Genomic DNA, 26,891 nt, shown 5'->3' with positions numbered 1-26,891 from the left:
TAAGGATTTATTTAATTGAATCATGCAGAAACAAATAAACACCACCTTGCTGTGCATAGATCCCAGCACATTTAATGACCTTTCTGTGAAAATATTCAGTCTTCACAAGTCTAAAAAAGCTCTAGGGATGTAGCCAACAGCATAGTGAATAACAAAATAGCATTTTCAGATCTTTCTTGATAGAGATTATCACAGGAAAAGGAACTAAGAATCTGTATTACATTTTTTCATAAGCACCATCACTGTATGCCACTTCTGAGAGATTTAAGCAAGTAAAAGTCAGGTGAATGATCTTTAAAGAGAGGAGATAAATTTGTTAGCAAAAATATGACCAGAAAAGAGAAGGAACAAAAGGTAGTGGTTAAAAGAATAAGAATCTTAAGGATGGTCTATGTAGAAGATTGTGATGGCCAGTAATGTAAGCTGGAGAAAAAATACCCTTACAGTCATTCTAAAGAATAAGCCTATCTATACACCTGAGCAAAATCCCTAGTACATTTCTTCATATTGCAAAAAATGTGTTTAACAATTCCTGACAACTGTTAAAGCCCAAGCTGTGTACAGCAAAATTAAAAGATACATGAAAGACAGTCCGACCCTATGACCTATTTTCTTGTAAAATAACAAATACTGTTAAGCCCACTGAAATCTAACATAGAGACCGGTGTTGATTATACTATTAAGTACAGACTGCTACCATATTTTGATTAATATAGTCTCTTTATGTACAATGTCTAATAAGAAAAAAAATTTTAAATGCAGTTTTTCAAACAGAAAAAAAAATTTAAAAAGGGAAAAAAGCAACAATTTACATTAACTCCAAATCCTGCCTATAAATCTATTAACACATAAATTCTAGACAAGCAATGCACACACCCAACAGAGATTACAGTAATGAATTTAAAAATTACTCAAGAACCTAGAATATACACAAAAGAATGAAAGTTATTTGATGAATATTACCAGATGATATGAAAACCTTTCTTGTGGATAAAAAATGCATTCAAAGTAATATCCAAACCAAACTAATAATAAAGGTTATATTTTCAAATTAAAAACAGTTGTAGATCAGTAATGTGCTTAGGATAAACCTTTCAAAGGATTTTTTACTAAAAGGCACCAACTTTAAAATCCCAGCTAGGACAGAAATTTACAGAAAACTATATCAATATAGTGAAGAATTTCAAGCTATTGAATTGCTGTTCATTTGCAAGCCTGTTGATTTACAAGACTTAATATACAAGTCTTCTTTTCAAAATCTGTATTAATGTTATTAACTATCAATAATAATTAAAGTAAAATAAGTCACGCTTATTTAAAGCTCAACACTAAACACTTCTTGCCATAGAAAAATCTTCATGAACAGCATTACAGCATATGACTCTAAAATTAGCATATCAGGAAGGTGTTCTTTAAAGAGCTGCACAATTAAAACCTCTTTTTTACTAAGAGTTGGCTAGATAACAGATGCAGACTTTTTGTTGGCATGCATAAAAATGTTTAAAACTCACTATCACAAAAGCATGTGTTAGTCTAAATTAAAGCAAAGCTACCAAATGTAGCACCCATACCTATGCTTGTCATAACAGGTAAAACCAACAGCCATGACTTTTTACATTTTATTGACAACAGTCACATATGGTGCAAAAACTGGGAACAAATCAGAGCAACTGACCACCCTACCTTTAAGCTTAAGGATTACTTTTAAAATAAACTCACTAGATTTAAAGCAAGAAGACAAAGAGGTGGTCGATCTCTAAATTTTATAAAGGGAAAACCTCAAAGGTTTGTTAATAATTCTTTATGGCAATTTTATTATAAAGAATATTTTATCCTCCCCACCCACCAAATCCACCTTTTTTTTTGTAAAAGAAGCATCAGCAAAGTAAGGGAAACAGAAAAAAAACCTTTTTTTTTTTTTGAAGAAAATACTCAAACCTTGTAATAAAATGTCTTTTATGCACATATAGGCCTCTAAAAAGCAGGTTAAGTCAGCTGTAGACACTGAAATAGCATCACCAACTAATCAGCATACATCCATGCTGAATACAATGTATACATCTTTATACAAATTCTGTGTTTGTTTTTATATGCGCATGTGTGTGTGCGCACCCATGCATGCGAGGGTGGGTGCATAAATTCATCTCTTTTGATAGCTGTAAGCATGTTATTTTTTAAAAAGCTGATTAAGCAAATGGTTCAATAATTTTACAGAATGCACACTTGTTGCAGTCTATGAATCAGCAAACAGCAATATCATCATGACTACAACAGCTGATGGCAAAGACAGGGTCAGCGGCTGGCTTTGTTTAGGAAGGAAAACAATTTTAGCAGGAATGACTAGTTAACGACAAAATTAAAGTGGAAGAGACATGAATCTAAAAGTAGCAGCAGGCATAGAATGATGCTGCTGGAAGAAGGCAGAAAAATATTTAAGAGCTAGGTTTTAAAATGATAATCCAATAAGAACAGATTTGAAAACGAATGTGTAGCTTTTCTGCTAAAGTTTTATGAAAGAAAAGATCCCTAAATCTTTCTTTAAAATAATAACAATGGTTTAAAAGCAATCTTCTTTATAGCAATTTTTACATATAATAAATGAATATTTTGATTGGTTTTTAACGCTGTGACCCTAGCCTGAGATGAAACACTCTACATTGAGGTTCCACAACTGAATTCTTTATGCCTCCTGCCAGCACTGCAAGATATTTAGCTGCATTGCCTTTCCCTTGCTTTATGGCCATATCGTTGCCGATAATTTTGATGATCACGTTGATCTGATTGATAATCCTTGGAAAATTTTCTCGTGTTTTTATTTTCTGGATCTTCATTTTGCCGAGCTTCATCACGCATGGCTGCCCTTTCAAACAACCAGTCAGCAGTCTGTGCTGATTGACGATTTGTATCTCTGTCCGAAGCTCGATCAAACATCCAGTCTGCTCGATGCTCTTCTTGGCGCAGGTGATCACGACCTCTGACCCACTCAAAATACCAGGCCTGTCGCTCGTGGGTTGTCAGCCACTCTCCTGGTTCCACTGTTTTGGATTGACTTTGACTGGCTAACCAGTCTGCATGTGCAGAGGAGCTGTTTTTTTCTGGCAACTTAACAGGCTCCAGCCTCTTTCCTTTTCTTTCTTTAGCATCTTTGTTATCTTCCACCTTCTTCTGCTTACTGTTCTCCTCCAACTTGCTGTTGTGTGAGATGTGGGGTTTCTCATTGGCTGCATATACAGTCTGGTGTATGTAGCCACTGTCTGATATCTGGTGTTGCCAAGGAGCCAGATAATGCAAACACTGTCTTCTTTGTATGAAATTTCCTCTTCTGGCCCCCTTCCACCACTCCAGCTGGCAGTTGAGCAAGGCAAGACCACTTTCTGACAGCTTCTTCCCCATCCTGTGCTGTTCATCAACAAGGTCCTGAAGGTCTTGAAGTATTTCCTTCTTGTCACCATCACCAAGGTGAGCAAAACGCCGCTGGCCCATGGATGCTAGTCTGTGATACAACTTACTGAATCTTTTCTCCGCTTTTCTTGTTGCCTTCTCAGTAGACTTATCAGAACGAAACACCTGGTGTTTGGCTTGGTTGTCAAAATGGCTTCCTCTGTCCGGATAAATCTTATCAATCCTTGGCATGGAGGGATCTGTCACTGTGGACTTTCTATGCTTGAAGAGGTCATCACCATGCTTCTTGTTTGCATTAATGCTGCTCTTTGATTCCTCTTCCAATATCTCATGTCCCCTTTTCTTATCAATGTTAACATGCGGATGCTTGTTCTTAGCCTTCTGATGTTTCTTTCATATTTATCAAACCACCTTGAAGCTTTGTCATGCATTTTCTTGGAGAAATTTGTCACACCCTCCTTAACATGTGCAGCCATGCGTGAAATCATGGAATCCTTGTCAGGCCAGAGGGAGACAGAGGCATCTTTGACCCTGTCCCAAGTTTGCTTCAGCTGCTCACTGACATTAGATACAGTAGTTTTTGTCTTATTTAGCAGATTCCTGACACTATCTGACCAATACCTCTTCACGCTCTCAGCTTTCTCTCTTTCTGCATCCCCTGAACTTGTAGAGTCCTCCCTGGATTTGTATCCACTTCCCTTTACGAACACATCTTCCTCAGACAAGTCATCTTCTTTGTCATCATCAAACAGTGAGGTGGAGACACGATCCCAAAAGGCAGGCAAAGACTGTAGGAGATTCTGGTGCATCTGTGAAATGCTTGACATGAGATAGGTGAGGTTAGTGAAGTCTTCAATACTGCTACCAGAAACATTAAAGTGACTGAGGATGCTTAGGACAGACGAGGTGTTAAAGCTCTGCTGAATAAACTGCAGACAAGCACTAGCATTAACTTTTGTTGCTGAGCTGCCAGTCTTTGCTGACTCTCTCTGCTGTTTCAGGTACAGACGGCGCCACATTTCGGATCTCTGACGCTCCAGTGTGAGGTTTCTCTGAAGAAGTCCCACATCCACAGGGATTGCTCTAGGGTTGCTTGTGTCGTAAGCTGGTGAAACAATACATATTTACTGCTGCTTATCAACACAGAAATACCCAACACATCAGCTTAAACATTTCACACTTTATATATGAAAGTTTTCAACGGCACTGGCAAAGCTGGCTGTGTCCATTTAGGAGCATATGCAAAGATACATTTATAATATTGCAGTATGTCTTGAACAGCTTGAAAAATATTCACAGTAAATAACACAAATGTCTCAATTTTATTAGATGACATGAATCAACGGCATGGAGTCTAGATCCAAAAAGTTAATTCCAATTAAACACTTCAGCAGTGATGAGAAAATATGCACTATTTTAGTCACATTCTTTTGATGTGGTTTGTCACTGGCTGCATTTTGATGTGTGTTAAGCTATCTCGCACTGACCAGGACAAGAATGTCTCACAATGTGAATCTACACATAACATTACTAGCAGAGGAGAAATCTGTTTAGGATTTTCAGACACAGAGGATTAATATGATAAAAGTACCCAAATTCGTCAAAGGTACATAAACTTCATTCATGATTACTGAACAAATAAAACAGCACGTTTGGTTGACTGTCCTACATTTGCAAACATCTATTGGCCTATTCGATTTGAATGCTGCTTTTATCCAGTGACTGATTCACCAAATTTTCTTTTCAAACAGGTAGCACATCATATTTTCTTCTTTATGATTGTGGACTTTACAGTAAGATCATCCTTTAAATCTGTCACAATTATCCTGAGTTCAGCTGTACAAAAAGAAGATATCTAAAAAAAATTGAAATTTGTATTGTAAATTGTCTTTCTTTGATACTTACCAGACAACGAGACCATAGGAGTTTAAGAGCTACAACAGCTCTTTAATCAAATGAATTTTGCCTGGGAAATAGGGGAAACAGCAGTCCCAAAGCTAAAGTGTTCTTCCCTTAACTCACTGCAGTTGTACTGGCAAGCCATAGCCAGTGGCTTGCTTTGTTAGAAGTCATATTGTACACATGTCAGTCAGTCATCCCTTGACTGGCATCTGTCATTGGGGAGATCTAATGGATAGACGTGGCAGCTGATAGGGCCTGCCACTCTTGCCTATTGTGGGTGATAGTCATCAGGTCCTGAAGAGGATGACCAGTCTAGTCTTTAATGTTTATCAGCCAGTTCTTTCTTTGGCCACCATGGCATCGGCTATCCTCCAACATGCCTTGAAAGAAAAGTCTTCGAAATGATGGGGTGCCGAGTCACCTGGCCAAAGAAGACTATCTTATTTCACTTGACTGTTGAAAGTAGAGGTTCCTGGTGTCCTAGGAGTGTGGCAATCTTGTTTTGTACAAAGACATTGGTTCTATGTTCTTTTTATGAGATCCGGAGCACCCTCCTCAGGCACTTGTTTTTGAATGTCTAGATTATTTCTGTTTTGGTGAGTCCACGTGTCCCATCCATACAGCAGGATGGACACTACCAGGGATTTGTACAACTTGTACTTGGTAGTGAACCTTGTCTTATGGCTACGCCAGATCCTGTCTAGTCTTGCCACTGCTGCTGTTGCAATCCTGATATCCGGCATGGAGCTGTCATGCTTGGAGAGGGTGCTCCCAAGTACAGGACGCTGCTGACCTCTTGGAGCTGTACGCCATTCATATAGATCTCTGATTTGCTGCTGCCATTGACCATCACTTTGCTCTTTTCAGTGCTGGTCTCCATTCCATATGCATTTGAACTGTCTGTCAGTCTGTTAGTGAGGTCTTGCAGTTCTTTGTTTGTGCCTCCTAACAGATCGTATCATCTGCGAAGTGTAGGTTGCAGATCAGTCTTCCACCAATTGAAATGGAAGTATGATGGTCGTGGAGAGCTTTGAGCATGATATCCTCCAAGATATTAAACAGCACTGGTGATAGGGAACATCCCTGACATACACCTACTGTGGTGCAAAAGTAAGCTCCTATTTAGTTTTTCAGCATTACTGAACTCGCTGAGCTATTGTACAGCAATTTGACGACTTGTACGAGGCCTTCTTTGATGTTGAATTTTTCGCATCTCATGCCATCGTCCCTCATGCCAGACTCTGTAAAATGTCTTTTTAAAGTTGAGGTAGAGATTCTGCTCATGATGAAGATGTCTATGAGAATGCAACTGTTGAAAATCTACTCAACTGTACTTCTATGTGGTCTGAAACCAGCCTGTTCTTCTGCTAGCTTCTGTGGTGGTTCTGATGTGGCTCTGTATGACCTTCAGCAGGACTTTTCTTGGGTGGCTAATAAGGCTCATGGTTCAGGTACTGTTTGCTGTTTCCTTTTTGGGATGAGTTTGATTAATGACTGCATCCATTCTTTGGCCGTTCCTTGTGTTCCCTGACTCTTTGGCACAGATTGTGAGGGTCATTGTAGTTTCTTCTCCACCCTTCTTGAGCAGCTCAGCTGGCATATTATCAACACCTGGAGTGGCGTTCCTATGCCTAGTAGGTTTGAGGGAAGCTGCTCTCTGGAATGTTTGTATTTTTATTAGTTTTATTGTATTTTTGGTGCCCATTGTTTAGGCTCTTGCTGTTTTTGTTGTCTGATTACATTCAATCTGTTCAACTTTTCTCTGTTCTCTTCTTAAATGATAGTACAGTCAATACAAGAAGAGGAGTTTGCACACTGTAGTCCTTGAAGTGATGTGGTAGGAGCAAGAAATTACCCTTTACATATGTGTAGCCTCAAAAACCAAACGAAAAGACTGCTGAACCCATGTGGAAGGTGTTTTTTTTTAAATAGTAGTAGCACTGGGCTTAAAGGGGACAGCACTCTATCTTTGGGACTGCTGTTTCCCCTACTGCCCAGGGCAAAATTTGTTTGGTTAAAAAGTAGCTGTAGCCTTTAAACTTCTATCGTCTGGTAAAGTTAAAGAAGAAATATAAGCTACTCTGCAGTAAACTCTTGAGACTATATCAATAAATAAAATTCAATTAATTAATTGAAAAAGGTGCAACTCACAAGCTTGGATATTTGCAGAATCAGAATCTGGGTCTGAGGGAATATCATCATTCTCCCATCTTATTCTTTCAGAATTCACATGCTTAGAGTGGCTGTCTGTGGACATCTCATCAGGCCAGCTACTTTCCTTAGTGAAAATACTTGGTGAGCTGCTTTCATCATCCTGTAAAATAATTGTTTTTATACAAATTTCTTTATGGTAGCCTCACATCAGAGATTTTTCAGCAATTTAACTCAGAATAGCATTCTGTACTACAGTATGCTATGAGGCGAGCCTAATACACCATGTTAGATTTTAATGCTTCCTCCTACAGCCTGAACCATATAGAAAATCTTAAATCACACCAAGTTTTAAAGGTCACTAATATATATAAGAAAAAGTAAAGGAATAGCTCTAAGATCATAATGTACAAAATTCAATATTAAAAAATTGCTCCCAGCAAACATGAAGCCTGCAGGGGCAGTTCATCATGTCTACTGCAGGGCATCAAAAAGGTGGAGCCCAACCCATTCCTGCCAAGCAGCTAGAGCTGGCAAGGGGAGTTTTCAGCAGTTCCAAGCTGACCGTGAACCAGCAACCTTCTGCTCTGCAGTCAAGTGCACAAACCACTAGGCTGCCTCAAAGTGTTTACCCTTAACAAGTTCTCCTTATTTAAGTGAACTCTATTCCACCAGCACAACAATTTTTAACACAACTGCATTAGTGTGTTGTGGCTGCATTGAAAATTACAGTTGTAGCAAAAGTAAAAGAACACTTCTCTGAAAATAAAAGTATTATTATCCCTTCCTTCTTTTCCAAGCAGTCTGTAAGCAATAATGTATTATGTAAGCAAAACCCTATAGACTACTCACATTTATCCCTAGCTCTTGCTCCTCACTTCTCTCATCAGAATAAAACATTCTGTGAAAATGTGCCCTCATCTTCATTCTGGGTTGCTGTTAAGATATCTTGCACCCCTGTGTGTGTCACCAGAACAGTGGGCTCAGAAACAGGGCAGATGCTTGGACAGTGCTGATACCTATATAGCCCAATCATCTTGCGAAGCTCTGCATTGTCATCTTCTAGCTGGTTTATGTGCTGCCGCAGTCTCACCAGGTCTTCGCTCTCAGTAGAGGAATCACGAGATTCTTCTCTTCTGAACGCCTCTGCATCTTGTGAATGATGGGCAATGATAGCACGAGCCTGCAGCAGCTGTGATCGTAACTCTCTCCCCATTTTTGCTGCTTTCCTTTGAAAAATCTCTTCACCAGCGAAAAGTAAATCGGAAAGCATCATCTTCTCCCCAGCATCATTTAGGGGCAACTGCGAAAGAAAGGGAGCCTCTACTTTCTGGGCAAGTAGTGTTTCCAGCTGAACCTGTCCATCCTGCAGCTGTTCCTGAAGTTCACGGTTATTGTCATGAAGGTCAGCCATTGCTTCTTTATGACGGTTTCTTTCCATCTGACATAAAAAAAAAAATAACAGATGGGGGAGGAAACCAAAAACAAAAAAAAATTTAAATGCCTAAATATCGAAAAAAAATTTAGTGTAGGAAAACAGAATATGCATAAGATAATTTAAATAAACAGTAAAAAGGCACTGCTCTTGTAAAATGGAAGAGAGCATAAAAAAAATGTCATTTATGCTGGACTATTTTCTTTTGGTGAAAGTGAATATGGATGACAAGGACTTTCTTATCATGGAGTTTCTGGCATGTTGGTAGATAATTTTTTTATTAAGCATAGAAATATCAGCTACTTCCCCTTGTGTTTCTAACCTGTCATTTAAAACACAAATTTGCTGATGTACAAAACAACTTTATTAATCCACAAGGGCAATTATAGGTACTGCTCATATGGTAGCAAAATAAGGACACACATGTTGAAATAATTTCTGTCACATGCACTATAAACACACTCCCAGCAACAGCAAGATACTGTTGGTGACCTTAGGTCACCTCAGGTTAGCGTAATTCACAGCCAGTAAAATTTGTCAAGTGAATGGCACGTGGAATGAATGAGTTATGGTGACGATTTGTTCTGCATATAGACTACAGGAGTGAGAACGCACATGCCAATATATGATCAAGAATTGTGAGGATATGGGATGCCTTCTTAAGGATTTGCTGATTATTTAAGTTCCTCTGCCTGCTTCCAATGATCTTGGAGACAGAAGAAAACAAGGTAGAAAAGACTGTTCCTGTTCCCTAGGGAGAGGATGTGGAAACCAAGAGATGAAAGAAAAAATGATTAGACTTTTAATGAATGACTGACAAAACCAAGTGAGAATGAAAGAGCTGACTGTGAAAAACCTGAGTTTCCGTTGGAGGTACTGTCTCTTACAGATGATCATGTCAGTCTAAGCTGGTTATTGAAGATAGTACCTAAATATAAGAGTCAACCATCTCAATGGCATCATCATGGATAGTACTGATGACTGACTGCCTCATGCTTGTTTGTCTGAAAGTCAAAGCTCATGTCCTTAGTCTTCTACCTATTTGAGACAAGGAAGTGTTTGTCACACCAGCGTACAAAGACAGGAAGAGCACAACTGTAAACATGTTCATTATTATACAAAAGTGACATCAAGGCAATGTCATCAGCAAAGCTCCTATCCAAAGTGCTTCTACAACTGCTAGCATATAGCATGAAATAGTGGAGACAACATGATCTGATAGAAGACCTTTAATAGAAACTCTCTGCTTCCTGTTTGTTAAAAGTCTAGGATCCAGAGAGTTAGTTGGTGGGATAGATGGAAATCTGAAGCAAGACACTCTAACAAGTGAGGCTGCACAGGGTTAAAAGCAGAAGACAAATCAGCAAAGAGAGGATGACATCAGCTCAAGGTTCCTCTAGATATTTGTGCAGAGTATTTAGCATAAACAGCTTAGCATCATTGACACCCCTTCTAGCCCTATAAACTGCAGCAAGATATTGGTAAACAGCAGTCACAACCTTGTTCCTTACAATTTTTTAAAGTAAGGCCATGAAGATAACAACAAAAGAAGCAAGCAAAATGTCTCCACGAACTCATATGATTGCATATGTGTGTGTGTGTGTGCATATACAATGTAAAGGTGTACATGAATGCTCAGATATCTAACTCACTTGCAGAGCCTGGTCAGTGAAGAGCAGCAACTCCTCATTACGAGACAGGCACTGTACATACTCATCTTGCATTTTGTGCAAGCGCTGCATCTGGTCCAGCTGCACCGTCATTTGACTGAGATACTCACGAGTTGAGCCTGCCCATGATATTCTACATTAACATAAGCACACAGACCTCTCACACTTTCAATTTTAGGCCACACTTTCAACTAGATCACCAATAACAGTTGCAAGGATTTGTGTAGGTTAACTACCCACTAATACCTTGCAAAAATAGCTTCTATATCAAAATTATATGCAGCAAAAAAACGTTGTTTAGGCCTGGATCCAGACTTAAGCCTAGTCCTAGTATTTTTTTATTATTTATATGTATGTACACATGCAAAACATAAAAGATGTGCACCTAAGCGGGGACACACACATCTTGAAAATGGGTCAAAGCTGAAAATAAAACTCAGGTGTATGGTACGGTTTCAAAAAACTAGTGCAATCATGTTTTGCTTTTTTATAAAGGTATCTAAACAGCTCATATAATGCCTGAGAAGGCAGGCCACAAGATTTATCTCAAATACCAAAATTCTTATCTCCTTATTTGTTCTGTCTAAACTAGACTACTGCAACTCTCTTCAAGCTGGCTGTCCTCGGTACCTCATTGATAAGGTTCAGGATTTCCAGAACTCAGCTGCTCGTCTTATTTTCCAGACTCACAAATGTGAAAATGTCACACACACACCACTTCCTAACTCTCTTCATCTTCATTTAAAGCTCGAATAGACTACAAGCTCTCAGCTTTATCATATGGATTCTTTGAAGCTTCTTCCCCACTACTTTACTGAAATCTTCTCTGTCCAGTCCCCTGCATGAAACCTTCGCTCCTCATCAGACTAGCACATTCTATCCCTCCCACTAAGACAGTCACATACAATAACACGATGGAGTGGAGATGCATGGTCAGCAGCAGGAGGTAGGCTGTTCAAAGAAGTTTGAGACTCTACTGTGGTAGAAATAAAAAATGGAGACACAAGCCCCATCGACAGAAAGCCGATTGGGTTACACAACGAAGAACACAGAAGTCAACACCGGAAGAGGAGCAAGGGCAACCCACGGAACTTTCCCCAGGATATGCTTCAGAGGCAACATGTTCACCGGCCGCAAAGTCATCAGCAGCCGAACCATGAGAATAAAGAAAGAGCTCAGTGGGGACAGTCAACACCTCCCTCTCAGCCTTCAAGATCTATCTATTCTACTCCAACAGAGAAGAGGTCACCTACATCAGCCATGGAAGCAGTTTCGCCCCAGCCAGGTCAACAAACCGACAATGAACAAAAGTGAATGGGGTGTGCAGGTATGAGCAAGTGTGTGTACAAAGGATATTACCTGTGCAAAAAACAATTCTATTGGGATCGTGGAGATTATTTCGAAGACTGTACAAGCCAAAGAAGGCTTCCCTTTTTTTTTTCCTCTCAACACCAGCTCTACTGGTAAGTGCATCAGCAATAAGTGTGCACACCCTTTATTTTAGCTATGCCTTAGTGAACTTCTGATTTCCTTTCCATTTCTTTTTTCTCTCTGTCTCTCTCATCTGGCACATATCCACACACTAAGGGGAAAGGAATGCGTACACCTACACACATATATTGATTAATGGTTAAAATTTGTCCAACCAATCTTGTAGACATGATTTGTAAAAATGCATGTTAAACCTGAGGACTATTTATACTAGTTTCACTCAATATTCGGAAAATTCCCCCACCAGTGCCAATAAACATGATCACTGCCTATCGCAATTAATGGTAACTATGATAGGTCCTTTTGCCAACCCTATAATAAGAAACTTTGTTTATTGTTCTTGTTTGCTTATATTTTTTGCTATGTTTTTGTCTGATTTCTTGTCAAGCTGGTTTTTTTGCTGTGCTTCCCAGTCACTTCATCCCGACACTTCATCCCGTCCCCAGACACTTCATCAGACACCATCCCCGACACTTCATCCCCGCACTCAACAACAATTTTCATATCATATTGTTGAAGAACATTACTACTGCTTTAACTATGTAGATGTTCAAATGACATTGAAGTTAATAGCATGATTTGAATTTGAATTTCAGTTACATTTTTCGCTGAACTTCATAATATTATTTAGTTAGGGATTAAGTGTCTGGGATGAAGTGTCTGGGATTAAAAAGTCTAGGGATGAAGGTCGGGGATGAAGTGTCGGGGATGAAGTGTCTGGGGATTAAGTGACTGGGAACCGTGCCTGGGCTTGCCCCACATGTCTTTGTGGGTTTTCTTTTTTATTGTAAGTTTATTTACCAATATTCATACTTCATCCTTGTTGCATCATATGCTGTCGCTGTTGCTGAATATATGTAGTTACTGCTGTATATTTTATTCTATGCCTTCTAACCATAATATGAATTCTAGACCAGGTTTACAGAAAAGTAGAGGCAGAACAAAAAGCACAAAAAGGAACATATTGTTTTAAGTACCTATTAGCTATAGTTGCTGCTAATTGTACCTTCCTATTCATTTCAGTATAAATTATGATAGTAAGCTAGCCAAAATTAGAACACTGTACAAGATTTGGCAGAAAAGACAGTTACTTATATTAGGAAGAGTAGCAATACTCAAGTCAAAAATCTTACACACTTGTGGCTATTGCTGCCAAGCCCTCCAGATCAAATTGTTAATAACATTCAGATATCTATATTTCAGTTTGTGTGGGATGGAAAAAAATGATATAATTGACAGAAAAGTATCTATTAAAAAGTGTATATTGGGGGAGATCGGCATACTTGATGTTAGAACTTATATGAATGCCTTAAAACTATCATGGTTGCGGAACTTAAAGAAAACCATAGTTGGAAAAAGTATGACAAACTTGGCTCAGTAATTGGCTCTTTTGTAAATGTAAATAGTTTCTGGGTCGATGTTTTAAAAGCATACAAGATATTTGGAGAAAGTGTTGTGTGTAAATATACTATATCAGATCCTATCTTTTGTAGCAACAAAATTAAGATTGGGAATAAACCATTTCTGTATAGAAGCTGGGTAGACAAAAGTATAATCAGAATCCTGCATAGAATACTGGGGACAAAAATAACTTTATTTAATATGGGTCTAGAAATGGGATGATTTTTGTGACTATTGTAGATGTGAAAAAAACATTCAACATATTTTTTTGGAAATGTAAATATGTCCAGGATTTCTGGCACTAGTTAATGTTTGTTATATTGTTATGTATGTTTGTTATATTGTTAAGTATGTTTGTTATATTGCAATAAGTATGATTTAATTATTTAACGTGTTAAGCCAGTAATGTGTTTATGGAAATGCGTTCTATTTTTTTTTTTAAAAGTCAAATACGGACAATGGACTCTGTGCTGCTAAGCAGGGAAACTCTCTTCCACTTCAAGGCTACATTCAAATGCTCTATGAAAACATATCTGTTCACAAAATACTATTCCTGAATAACTATTCTTAGTTCCCTGGCAATACTTTCATGCTAACCATCATATAATGACTCCATCTTACGCTGTTTATATCTACGTCCCTTATACCTTCATCCATTGCTTTACATTCTACTCTTGTACTTTATCTTTATGTTGTTCAGTGCGCCCCTACTATCTCACTGTCCACTGTCTGTTATCTCTCATTTATCATTACTGGGCTGCGCAGAGAGTGCAATCTATCTTGGTCCTGATGCTGTGCGTTATAAATTCCCATTAACATTATTATTATTTATGTTTTTCATTTACTCATTCATTGCATGCCACCCAGCTGCATAAGGTGTTTTTCTCCAGTAGAGTAGCATAAAAAAAAATCACACCGAGCGTAAATGACTATTCAGAGGAAGAAACTGTTTGTACATTTAGGAATAGTTCTACTATGAATTACTTCCCTTAGAAACCTTAAAATAAAGTTATCCAATCAAGTATTTTATATTCGAAAGTAAACAATGATTCAGTAAATAGTAATATTTATAAATTCTAATATATATATTCTAATAAAATATACATTTTTTGGCACTATATGTTTGTTTATATTGTGTAAATAATTGTTTTGATTAGTTTCTACTTTTAAACCTACTTCCCGATTTGAGCTCTCCTTCTCATTCAGTCACCATCTTTCATGGTGACTCATGGTACAAGAAAAACTATATTTCTTAAGTCACACCAAATAAATGTTTAAAAAATGCTCTTTAAACTGGTGTGTTGCTGATGGTTGTCTTTACTGTAGGTAAACAGGTATAAATATTTAAACGCTACTGGTGAAGTAGTCAATCATGGGGATGCAAAGTGAAAAGTTAGGAGTTTAAAATAAATGTAAGACAATATTCTTACCAATCCAGTGACCAAGGCCCAGCCCAAGAGCAATGAGTACTGCTACCAGCACCACGGTTTAGCTTGAGGTTCAACTGCTGGTTAGCATGATGAACATAGTGCCGCTCCACACCCCCATTTTCCAGGGGCAAGTCACCAATGTCTCCTGTGACAGACAGATCTTGGTCCTGCTCATCTGCTTGGAAAGAGTTGGAATCATCACTCTGCTCGCTCTCAGTTCTATCATCCTGGTCCTGTTCTGTGGACGATTCCGTGTCTGCATCATCCTCTTGAACACCGCTGTTGTGCACAAGGGGGGGTGGTGGTAGAAGAGATGGTAATGAAAGAGGCAAATGTAGTGGCATGGCAGGAGGGAGAACCCTAGCAGCAGCTGATGTTTCGACAGCTGTGACCAATGGACAAAACATAGTGTCAGATGTTTTGACAAAACTTATTCAATATGGCAAAATATTTCAAAGTATAAAGCTAAGAATAAATAACATGGTGTAGGAGAAAGTATCTTATTGTTTTTAAAATAACAGCTCCTTAATCATGTAGATATTACTAATTATGTCTTGCACAAAATACACACAGTGAAGCTGTCACAATGCTAAAGTCATACATTCACACTTTATCACTTCATACTTACAAGAGGCATTGTATATCTTTGAAATAATCTCTGTATTTAAAATAACAGCAAAAACAAGGTAAACCAACTGAAGTTGCAAAATATTTGTTTACTTTTTGTTATAAGATACTTGTCCAGAATACTAAAACTGTCCTCCAGAACCTGAGTTAAAATTTAATAGGTCCACACACACACACACTTTCCTGTCAGGGTCTGCCTCATTGTCCAGTATAGTGATCCTTAGCTCCTGCTTTGAATTTTTTTTTCAATCCAAAATCTTACCATGTGACTCAGCTAAAAAGTTGAATCCTGACCCAACAGACGACACAGATCCACAAATAGCATCCGTAGCTGATTCATTGGCAGCATCTTCATCTGATCCACTGATATTTCCACAAGAAGAATCTTTCTCCAAGCGAACAAAGTCCGATTCTGAAATGAAAAGAAACTTTTGTCACATAGTTACACAAAAACTTAGCTAAAAACCAGGACCCACATCCAGGGAACAATCAAGAAACAAAAGTAAGACAGATATACCAACAAGGTAAAGTAAGCATTAGGTAAGTAGGACAAGAAAATCTTTCCACAGAAAACTTTTTAGCTTGTAGCAAGAATATGACCACCCAAAACATAAACCTAACGAATATTGTAATGTCTTTTGACCATTTCTTCTCTCATACACACACACTCACTCTCTCCTGCATGTGGCATCTGTTTACAGGACTGGATGCCTTGACGTGATATAGCTTTAGTTGCTGGCTCGGTGTAAAACACCAATCCCCCACACCCACCCCTACTCACTCTCATTCATGCACACCGTTAAGTGTAAACAAAGCTAAAACAATTTAACACCCTATTTACTTTCATACAAGATCTAAAGCAGTAACCAGCTCAAAAACATAGTCACAAATCAATTAATGAAGGAACTACGTTCTGAGAATACTGTGAAATAATTCTGTTGTGTGAACATCACTGAATGCATGTAGTTGCTCATTGACATTATATACTGCACATAATAGTATGTGCTAAATTTTGATGTGAGTGGCAGCACAGTACATTTGTCTATACCAGCATCACCACATATTATGTAATATATTGTGTGGCAGCATCACCACAAACATATATAAGTAATGCATCGTGTGACAGCTTAACCACATCACGAGATTACAGGAATTTTTCAGCTGTATCATAATCTTATAAGATCACCTTATGTGTCTGTATTGCATTACAATGATGCTAACTTGAAATCTAATTTGATTTCAGGAAAACCCAAGTGCTGATCACAAAACAATGATCTTACCATTATCACTGTCAGCTACAACTGGTCGAGAAAGCAACAAAATGCTTGCTGAGTCAGGTACAGAAATGTTGCTGTCTGATGCTGACACTTCCTGGTGGTCGCATGCATTGAAATCGTCTTCATGCAATCCCTGCTGATCCCTGCCTTCATCTGCACCATCTGAATCTTTCAGTGCTGCAGCTTGAGAAAGCTCCTCTTCAAACTGGTGATCTGGCTTTACCATAAGAGTTTTCTCTTCATGTCCAAACAGAGATGCATCAAGGTTTTGTTTTGACTGCATTGCTCCAGCTTCAGAGACTCGACTATCAACCTCTTTGCTAAATGACAGATTTTCTTTTTCTTTTTCATTGGGCAAGTTGTCTCTCTCCAGCACTTCAGTTATAGAAGATGAAATATCTGATTTCCTCAAATTCTCTTCACCACCTGTTAGTGCCTCTTCATCTGCTGATTTTACAGAAAGTAATTTTCATTGCCTCATTGACTGAACATACTGAATACATGAATGAATTCTGGCTCTCAGTACTTAAATATTAAATTTTATTTTATAAACTACTAAGATCTTGAAATTATGCCATATGCATCCCATTTTTGAAACTCAAGTCTTATGTGGCATTATTGCCATTTAGAACAGTGAAAAGGAATAGACCAATGTCAATGGCTACCATATCCCATCAATAGCATTGGATACATTTCATATAATAAATCTATAAATCTAGATCATAAATGCATATACTATTTAAACAGAAATAATGTAAGAAATGTTAATAAACTTGCTACAAAAAAAAATACCCCTTACCAGCCTTTTTCATCAGTTCTTCCAGTTCAACAGCCTCTGCAGATGTGGTGTTTGACTGGGCTGATTCATTAAAGAGAGGCACTGAGTCTCTTTCAGAATCTTCCATGCCAATCATTTCGATAGACCCTTCACTGCTGTCTCCATCACTAGCCTGATTTACAGAAATAAGCATTGCAGAATAAATGTTCACAAAAGTACCACACAGTTGGGTGACTATCTGCATTAGCCCTATTACACTCCATTCATGCCTGCCATTTACCTAAGTAGCATAATTAGGCATACAGTAAATTTTAATTACTTTATAATAAAATGTGTACTTACAGAAGCTTTGTATGTTTGATTTATATGTTAATCTTTTTCTATTCAGCTTTCAAGGATGTAACTTTTTAAAAACCTCATAAAAAGAGAAACCTCTTTTACCGATGCAAGATATAGAATTTAAGATGTACAACTTTCAATATAGAAGATTTTAAAGCTGATTATAGATTGTATTATAATTATCATTACAGGTAACACTTTAACTAAATATTCCTCTCCAAGAATAATCAAAAAAATTTAGAACAGCTAAGAGTGGGGTCAGATTCATTTTAAATGAAGGGCATCACTTATTAAAGAAGTAGTCTTCCCTGGGACTAAGAGGTTAAAGACAACTAATTCAAGCGCTTTTCTCATATTATTTCCATTTTTGCATAAAGTTTTATAAACATTTGCAATTTAAATATGTTCAATGATTCAAATAGGAAACTGAGTGCCGGTTGTCACAGGGCTCCACCCCTAGACAGTGAAGAGTTTTTACAAACAAGACCAGAAATTGACTAAATAATAATAAGCAAATGGCTTTATTTCAGAAATAAAGACTGGCAATCAAACATGCTGAAGACAAGTTACAAAAATAGCAAAGCAGGAGCCATAACATCGTGTCATCTGCTTCGCCTCATCTTATGAGCTATTTAAGTGCAATCTAAATTATCATTTATTTATTCACTGGTTTATGCTAGCAAGTTTCAACCAGAAAAAGAAAAACCAATACTCCCACAGCTTTATATGGATCATTAAGATGCCACATAAGTCTTGCTTTTCCACGGGTTCATTTGAGTTTGACATGACAGTCCTTGCAGAAACGCACGTCAGCTGAGTCAACTATTTTGACCCATGCAGCAAGTTCAGTTTCATCTTCTTTCTTCATCCATTCTCAACTCCATTGATACTTCATTCTAGATTGTTTGTCTTTTGATGGCTACTTTGTCTCACTTTTCAAGAACAGCATTTTCAGTGATGTTGAAAAGCGTACAGGTCTTGAACCAAACTAGGTAAAAATGGCAGAACAAAGTTCTGATGAGGCAACCATATGGAATGTTTAGATCCAAATAAACTTTCCCAGGGATCAGGGATGGTGCCAAGTAAGGACATTATAAGGACCTTTCATGCATTTGTAAGGACCTAAGTGACTGTCATCAATGCTTTTTCATGATCGGTCGGAAAGAGCTATTATTTATAAATCTTTGTTCTTCTCTATGTTCTGAAGTATATGTATTAGTATTCTAGAAATAAATAATCCAAGAGTTAATTTTGCCTGCCATATTAAGATAGCTTGAAAATTCTCTTTAGCGCACTGATAACATACACCATTAATGTTAATGTTCCAAGTTTCCTAGAAATCTAGGTAATAATAATTCCAAGATCTAAAAGTAAGGTGACCAGACGTCCCGCTTTAGGTGGGACAGTCCCGCTTTTGACCTCGTGTCCCGCCTGCTCATCGGGCGGGACGCCCAATGTCCCGCTTTCTGGCTTTCTGGCAAGTCCATCACATGTCCTGCTTGTCTTTAAAAATCACTTTTTTCAGCACTCTTTGACGGTGACGACACCATCGTCGGCACGTGTCCCGCTTCCGCCCCCGAAACGTCTGGTCACCTTACTAAAAGCCATTCTTTGGTGTAATTTGATTATGAAAGTAATCCGTAACACAAACATGTGTATCTTCCAGAAATACTTTCATGCCCTTCTTGTGTCAATAAGCATGTGCTTCTTCAAAACACTTTGCTCTTTGAGGAAAGATTTAGCGAGCTTATCGTGCACAATGTTTATCTTTAGAGTCTTTTATCAACCAGTTTTTATATTTTTCTTTCTTCAGTCAGTTCTCCTGAAAAGAACACTTCCCCAACATTTTTTGAATCGTCAAGAAGACAAAGAAATGTGGTCATCCCTCAAGAATAAAATCTCGCGAAAACGTAAGTTCTCGTCGCGAACTTGGCAGTCATATAATTAAAATAGCGGTGAGGCGAAGAAAGTCAACTTGCGCCAAAGTCAACTCCGAAAATAAATTAGTGGATTTATAAGAGGCATGAAAAATAAGTCATCAGTAATATTTTATCGATATAAGGACTTGTAAGGGTCACAGAGAAAATGTAAGGACGTATGTGAGGAATTGTAAGGACTGCATGGCAAATGTAAGGACTTATAAGACCTTACGGCGAAAATTCTCTACATCAAATCAAATTTTATTGTCTGTTGAGGAAACCCAAGACAAATTTTTCTTTTGCTCATAAACACATATAATATGATGGGCAGGCATACATTCTCATACAGACATTTAACACACACGCACCTACACATTCTCACACACAAATAGGTAACTTCACAGGATGCCAGTAGACCTACGAGTCCTTGTGCCTTTTATTTAGGATGGTGATGGCTGCTGGCATGAAGGACCTTTGGTAGGCAGTTTTTCATACAGTGGAACTTTATAGCGCCTGCCTGAGGGCAACAGCTGGAAGTTGGGATGAAGAGGGTGCATTAGGTCCAAAGTGATGTTATATGCCATCTTTCTGACTGCATGAAGGTACAAGTCAGAAAGTGGCAGCTGTGATATGCATAAGAACTTGTAAGGACCCTGCGAACCCTGTTAAACAGTAAAAGGCACTTGCAAAACTAGGAGATGAAAGATTGGGGAAAAGAATTCAGAATTCTGGATTCGGGCACTTTTAAAATCTGGATTTTGGGTTTCTGGTGCCTAACTTTCACCTGTTATGATTCTTTACTATAAAAGAATTGAGACCAAACTGGTCTTCTGAAAAAAAGCAATAAAAATGCTTAAGTTAAAAATAATCTCCAAAAGGGTCTGTCATTCCTACTTTATTATTACCTCATACCTCTATCTCTCCTTGCACATTGACAAGAGCCCAGTCAGATAGTCCAGAGCTGCCAGAGTCACTCATGTCTGATGACATAATGTTCTACAACACACATCTGAAAAAAAAATCATATACTTATAAAATGGATTGCAACAATAAAGAGCTTTCTACGGATTTTTTTAAATTTTTACTCGGTAAATATAACTGGGCTGGCCTTCTTACTTTAGTTTAGTTTGTCTTATTTTATATCAATTTCAATGTTACTATATCAATTTAAAAGATTTAGGTTGCTACTGTTACAGCTTGCTGACCAAAATACATTTTTTATGGCACTTGTATCTCAGGAAATTGCTTTTCATAAATTGTGAACTGCAAGACAGGCTGAATGATTATACAATTCATCAGGCAAGTGACAAGTAAAGACAAGGCGGTCCTCAGGTTACGTCAATCCCAAGTTTTGATGTTTCGTGGTTTCGACACATCTCCCATTTACTGAATAAAGCTTTGTTTCGACTTAGTGGTTTTGCGTCGTAAACGTCATAACTCGAACTTCATGTTTGGTGCGTGTTTCGTTTCATTATCAAACCTATTTTATATATGTGTTTTTTGATAATTACTGTGTTAGGATAGGTGCTTACAATATGTTATTTACGTACAGCATGTATGTATGTTCCGACTTAACAGCAAAAATTGGAACGGAACGTCATAAGTTGATGACCGCCTGTATTTTACTAAATGTTACTGTAAAAACAATTTAGTGACACCATAAAAATTTACCCACTTGGGTTGCATGGTTCATGTCTGCAAATATATATGCACACACACGAAGGGTTATTTTATTAATTATACACTTACCAGTCTTTCCTTTAACACAAAAAGGTTCAACCAGGTGACAAACACAAATATTAGGAAAGAATCACAAGTGATCATGTGCATCACCTGCAGCTAAACCAAACGGTTTACAAAATGGTTTTTACACTTGCATACTAAGCACTTGTCAAAAGCTCTTCAAGCTACAATGGAAGCCAAGCAATAAAATGTTCCTTTTAAAATGTGGTACCACGTAGAGATCGTCTTATATATAAACTCTAAATTATTATTAACTTAATTTTTTACCAAGTAATTTATAAAGAAAATTACACATTAAGGTATACAATAAACGTAAAAATCTACAAATTAGTGTTTGTGACAATCTGTAGACTCTTCAGAAATGTGCTGTGATCCATTTTAGAAGTGTATACATCGGGAACTTTAAACAGAACTAAATAGAAGTTTAAATTGGTCGTCTCGCGACTGGCCACAACATCACAGCAATCGGCATTTCTAACCAAAAGATAGAATTTTGTTCATGCGCTGCAATCTGTCGCATTACACAAAAATTTATCCGACTTGTCCGCTGTCTGACTGTTGAAGTCTATAGCGAAGAATGACATTTTGAAACTAAACGAAATCGACTATAAATGGAAACTCAATTTACGAGCCAATGAAACTGGCGCACAACTGTAGCAGATGTTCCAGCTCATAATATGCAACTAATATTTCCAAGCAATATACGCATTATTAGAAAGTGACGGAAATCCGATCAATACTGCTCAACTGTTCGAGTTTCGGTGACATTGTGGATAAACAATCACTCAGGGAGATATCATTATCAAAATAACCGTTTATGACGCAATCTGCTGCTAAGTTACGATACTTACGCACCAGATCTGTCAACTGTCCGCCAAAAGAGACTGTGGTATGAAGCGATGAATCGAACAGCTGCAGGTTACTTTCCTCGTCCTTTCCGCTCCCTCCCTCCCTCTTGCCTCAGATACTATTTTAATGGCTCTAGTGACCTGCCAGGAAACACAACATAGCATCTTGACCTTCAGGTAAAGCCAACAGAAATATAGTTTTTATACAAGTAGCTGACTATCTCCAAAGACATTCTCAAGAATTTATGTTCGAATACTTTTTATATAAAGTTTGGAGCTTTTTAGTATGTCAATATAAGTGATGTGATATACTAATAAGCGTTTTAATTTAGTTTCGTATTCTACACGTCTCCCGTCGGGTGCCCGGAAAAAGCCGAAGACGATTACGTGTTCACCAATCGAATTATGCCCAATCGCTGCAACAGTTAGGTCGAATGGCCAATAGAGAGTCGCAAAGTCATCGAAATTGACCCCCCCCAAAAAAAAAATATTGTGGTATAAGTTAAGTGGCTGTGTGTATATCGCAGATTATATCCATTTATACCAGTGATGCCCAACATTTTTCGGCCTGCGGGCCATATCCATTTCGGACAGCCGTGTCGCGGGCCACTTCACCGCAAAAATACAAAAAAGAAAAAATAGAGCAGATACCATTTTTTATTAGAAACAAGTTGTACTTACCATTAATTATGCAGTAATTAGTGGGATATTTAAGTTGTTTTCCCGAAACCAACTTCTGATCGAATGTCCGGCCTCATCGTAGAGACACCAATTAAGTCGGAGCACTGAATCGAAATGTTCGTCCATCGAAAAAAAGATTGGGAAACGCCCCCAAGTAGGAATAAATACTTCTTCTTCCCTTTTCTCGTTTTTTCGGTCGTTTTTTTTTTTTTTTTTTATTACTAACATGCCGATTTCTTGCACGTACTGATTTATACTGTTAACATAAGGTGACCAGACGCTTCGGGAACGAAAGCGGGACACGTGCCGAAGATGGTGTCGTCACCGACAAAAAACGCCGAAAAAAGTAGGGGGGGGGGCGTATCAGCGTACGGTATTCAGATTTTTAAAGACAACCGGGACATTTGATGGACTTCCAGAAAGCCAGAAAGCGGGACATTGGGCGTTCCACCCGATATTCAGGCGGGACACGAGGTCAAAAGCGGGAATGTCCCGCCTAATGCGGGACGTCTGGTCACCTTAGTTAACACGACAATTCGAAACCAACCGACCTCAGATTGCATCCACACCACCGACTTCACAAGCCTTTCTTTCAGATTATGAAGTCTGTGATCCATATATATATATTACTTACCTGTAACCAACACGTCAGTCCCTGATGGCGACGTAGAGGTGGGCTAGTCGTACAAGAACACAACAAAGATGGAATTGCCGCACAACTGTAGATTTTATTCAGAGTTTCACTCAGCGGCTGGCCTGCCGTCTCTCCACTCTCACTTCCAATTCAAAAAAAAAAAAAACCCTCTCCATTGCAATTAAGCTACGTTACTTATTCTCACTGACGTCGAACGTTCAAGAATCATCCACCCTCCTTTCCCAGCACACGTGGCGACACATCCACCCCGCCCTGTCTGGTCATTGTTTTCCTCAGTGGTTCAGACGATTTCGTAACTTCTGATGTAACAACAGGCCCATTAGCCGCGGGTGGGCAGCACAAGATCGAGTGGGGACAATGTTTTATTGTATTAATTAAAAATCACGTTATTGTGTGTCAGGGTTAGGGTCACTCACTCACTCACTCACTCACTCACTCACTCACTCACTCATTTTATCTGTTCTGCATGTTCGTCATATTTTTCAACGTCTACGTATTTCGCATCTTCATCGTATTCGACAGACTCTATGTGTTCTTCGTCGTTGACGTCTCATCCGCCATTGTGTCAACCAGCCACCCTGTACCCACGTCATCTCATCGGCGTGTGAACACGTGACCTCGCTGCGCGGGTGTGCGGCCAGCCTTAGGTGGAGCAGCCAGGGTTAGGACCGGCGAGCAGGGGTTCACGTGACCAACGGCCTACCCACCTCTCGTACTGGGACGCGAGGAGGGAGGGGGTTGCCAGCTGGAGGAGAAGAAGACTGGTGTTTCTGCTGATTATATGAACACTGTGAGCGAACACTTGACTGGGCTGTATCGCAGTGGTATTTTATTTGTAACCTCTTTGCGGGGAGGCAGTCCCCTGGTTGTTTATATATTCATTTTGACGAGTACTCGTGGGGGTATTTTTTTTTTTTTTTTTTTTTTTTTTTTTGATCCGTTTTTCTGTGGGTGTGTGTGGGTGTATGTGTATGCGTGTTTATACTTGTCAGTAAACAGTGTGCTTGTATCGTTTTTCCTGTCTTGGTCGTGGTTTGTGCCGTGCACGGGTTTCGAGAGGTAGTCGTAGACTGCCTCCGGCCGAGTGTCTGTGCGTGTCTGGCCGGCTGTGTGAGCGGCTGTGCGCGTGCTTCTGGCGAGGCTGGGGGGTGGAACGCGACAATTGATTTTTGATTTGTCACTGTCAGATTTGAACACACCACCTTTCAGTCTTCAGACCTCGTTCGTAGCCACCAGGCTATACAGCCGTTACCAACTAACGTCTCTAAACTTCGTGAAAAAGTCAAGTTCGCCGTTTACAACAATGAACAAATCCGCTGAACCGAGACGCACACGTCCCAGAACCGGTGACGTCATCGACAACGAGGCTGCTGTTAACGAAGATGACTAGTGCACGACGGACCACAAACACCCTGCTACTGTCCCCCTAGGTACCTCCAACTGCCAGGAACACACACGTCATACTCAATGGAGTGAACAAGATCGGAGTGACAGACGGCAACAACCTACCCGATCCTCTCCCCTCCAGACATCATTGTACGCGTGCTCAGAGTTGCCTGCCCAGTCAACGGAGGACATCGAAAATGGACTACAGTACCCTACAAAGAACACCAACAAGAAATAAGTGACAAGATGGCCGGTCCTCCACAGTTCATGACAATTGCTATCCCATAATGTCGCGGGACTTTGTGTGGACGGCAAGACACAAGCAAGACAAGGAGAGAATAGTTCCACTGACCCAGTGACTACGCGACACGAGGTGTCCGTGCTAACGGTCACCAGGACACAGCACGGGACTCACCCGTGAAAATATTTCACATCTTCAACTGCGACATCGACGGTTTGCTCGTGAAAACACGATCCTGGCTTTGTACAAAGCATTAACAAGTTTGTTATTGTGTCTTACAGACATTGCTTGACGTCAGCAGTACACTGCAATGTTTCTCTGACTTCCAACGATACTTCAGTCCTGCTTCTACACTTACATCGCAAGGAAGAGCTGCCGGCCGATATCCTTGTTTTAGTAAAAAAATGTATTTAATAAGTTTTTGCATAGACTGCAGTGTACGGTTGAACAATTTGATTTTATTGCAATTTGACACCGAGTTTAACGAGACAAGTTCTGCACTTAAACCCACAGATGAAACGCAGGTTCGGAGACAGACCAGGAGGAGATCGATCCTCGGCCAGAACCGGATCCGCTGGGGTGGTATGGTTGCGGCACTAGGAGGACAAAGAAGACTAAAAAGATAAGTGGGTTTGTGTGTGTGTGTGTGTGCTGCTTCCACCATTTTGTAAGTCTATGATCATGTTGAAAGCACAGTTACATCTGGACTTACAGGCTACCACAGAGACGTTAATATTCGAATACACTTCTACTACCGCAGCGTTCTCATGGCAACCTACTATTTCTACCTACGCATCTGGTTTTGTAACATCATTTCTCATCTCCATCTCTTTCCCAGAAGCACATTTTCCGAGTTCCTCGACATCTCACCGGAACATGGAGATGAAGCTGAGTTTGTAAGGTGGCCAGTGACAAATCACTGTCATGTGACCCCAGCTTTCATGCTCGTTGACCAACGGTGACCTCGCCACCAGTTCTGTCCATTTTTCACGGTCCTCAAGCCCCATGGGAGTTAATCACACCAGCGCTGTCCACACTTTCCATGTATCCTCCTCCTGTATCTTTCCTCTTCTTCTGTCTCTCTTCTCCACTTTCCTTATTGTTTGGGCATCGTAAGTGTTGATTCCCTCTCCGATTAAAACAAATGATATCACAGATGGTTGGCCTCTTCGAAAGTGAGACGTTTGCGATTTCTTTGTGGCCGTTGAACCTTTGCAGTCAGATGTTCGGAAATGTTTGTAAAGGAGACATGCAGGACATATAAGTCACAGGGCAGAGACATTCATTTCGTCCTTTTCAGTTCGGAAAAGAATTAACTGCAGCTGATATAAAATTGCATCAAGCTTATGAAACTGATATAAAGCCTTGTGGTTACTACTTCATAGCAGCTCTTCAGTTCCACGTTCGCTTGGCCAGTGACAAGAAAAAGCTCTTCTAGGAGCCTAGAGCCAGTAAACCACTCACAGTTAGCCACTCAATGTATCATCATCGTTATTTCCTAAGCTAGCACTGTCA

The 26,891-nt window shown here is 39.2% G+C and overlaps 1 protein-coding gene across 6 annotated transcripts; it reads right to left on the bottom strand.

Moving 5' to 3' along the window:
* Nucleotides 1-54: 54 nt before the first annotated feature.
* LOC112554590 (clumping factor A-like) lies at nt 55-22,598 on the bottom strand. 6 transcript variants are annotated; one of them, XM_025222442.1, is made up of 10 exons: nt 22,417-22,598; nt 20,735-20,831; nt 17,586-17,736; nt 16,790-17,233; nt 15,772-15,921; nt 14,883-15,267; nt 10,543-10,679; nt 8,308-8,896; nt 7,456-7,618; nt 55-4,507 (listed from the first exon to the last, which is right to left on the bottom strand). In XM_025222442.1, exons 2-7 carry the CDS (start codon nt 20,810-20,812, stop codon nt 10,667-10,669), a joined length of 1,221 nt encoding a protein of 406 aa, XP_025078227.1. In that variant the 5' UTR covers nt 20,813-20,831; nt 22,417-22,598; the 3' UTR covers nt 55-4,507; nt 7,456-7,618; nt 8,308-8,896; nt 10,543-10,666. The 6 variants fall into 6 exon arrangements, with proteins under 6 accessions (XP_025078227.1, XP_025078231.1, XP_025078228.1 ...); XM_025222446.1 differs by having other exon boundaries at nt 16,790-17,230; XM_025222443.1 differs by having other exon boundaries at nt 22,421-22,598.
* Between the last annotated feature and the right edge of the window lie 4,293 nt (nt 22,599-26,891).

This window comes from Pomacea canaliculata, linkage group LG13 (genome assembly GCF_003073045.1).
Source record: "Pomacea canaliculata isolate SZHN2017 linkage group LG13, ASM307304v1, whole genome shotgun sequence".
NCBI classification, from domain to species: domain Eukaryota; kingdom Metazoa; phylum Mollusca; class Gastropoda; order Architaenioglossa; family Ampullariidae; genus Pomacea; species Pomacea canaliculata.
The sequence above is the reverse complement of the archived record's forward strand: the minus strand, read 5'-3'. Positions and strand labels throughout refer to the sequence as shown.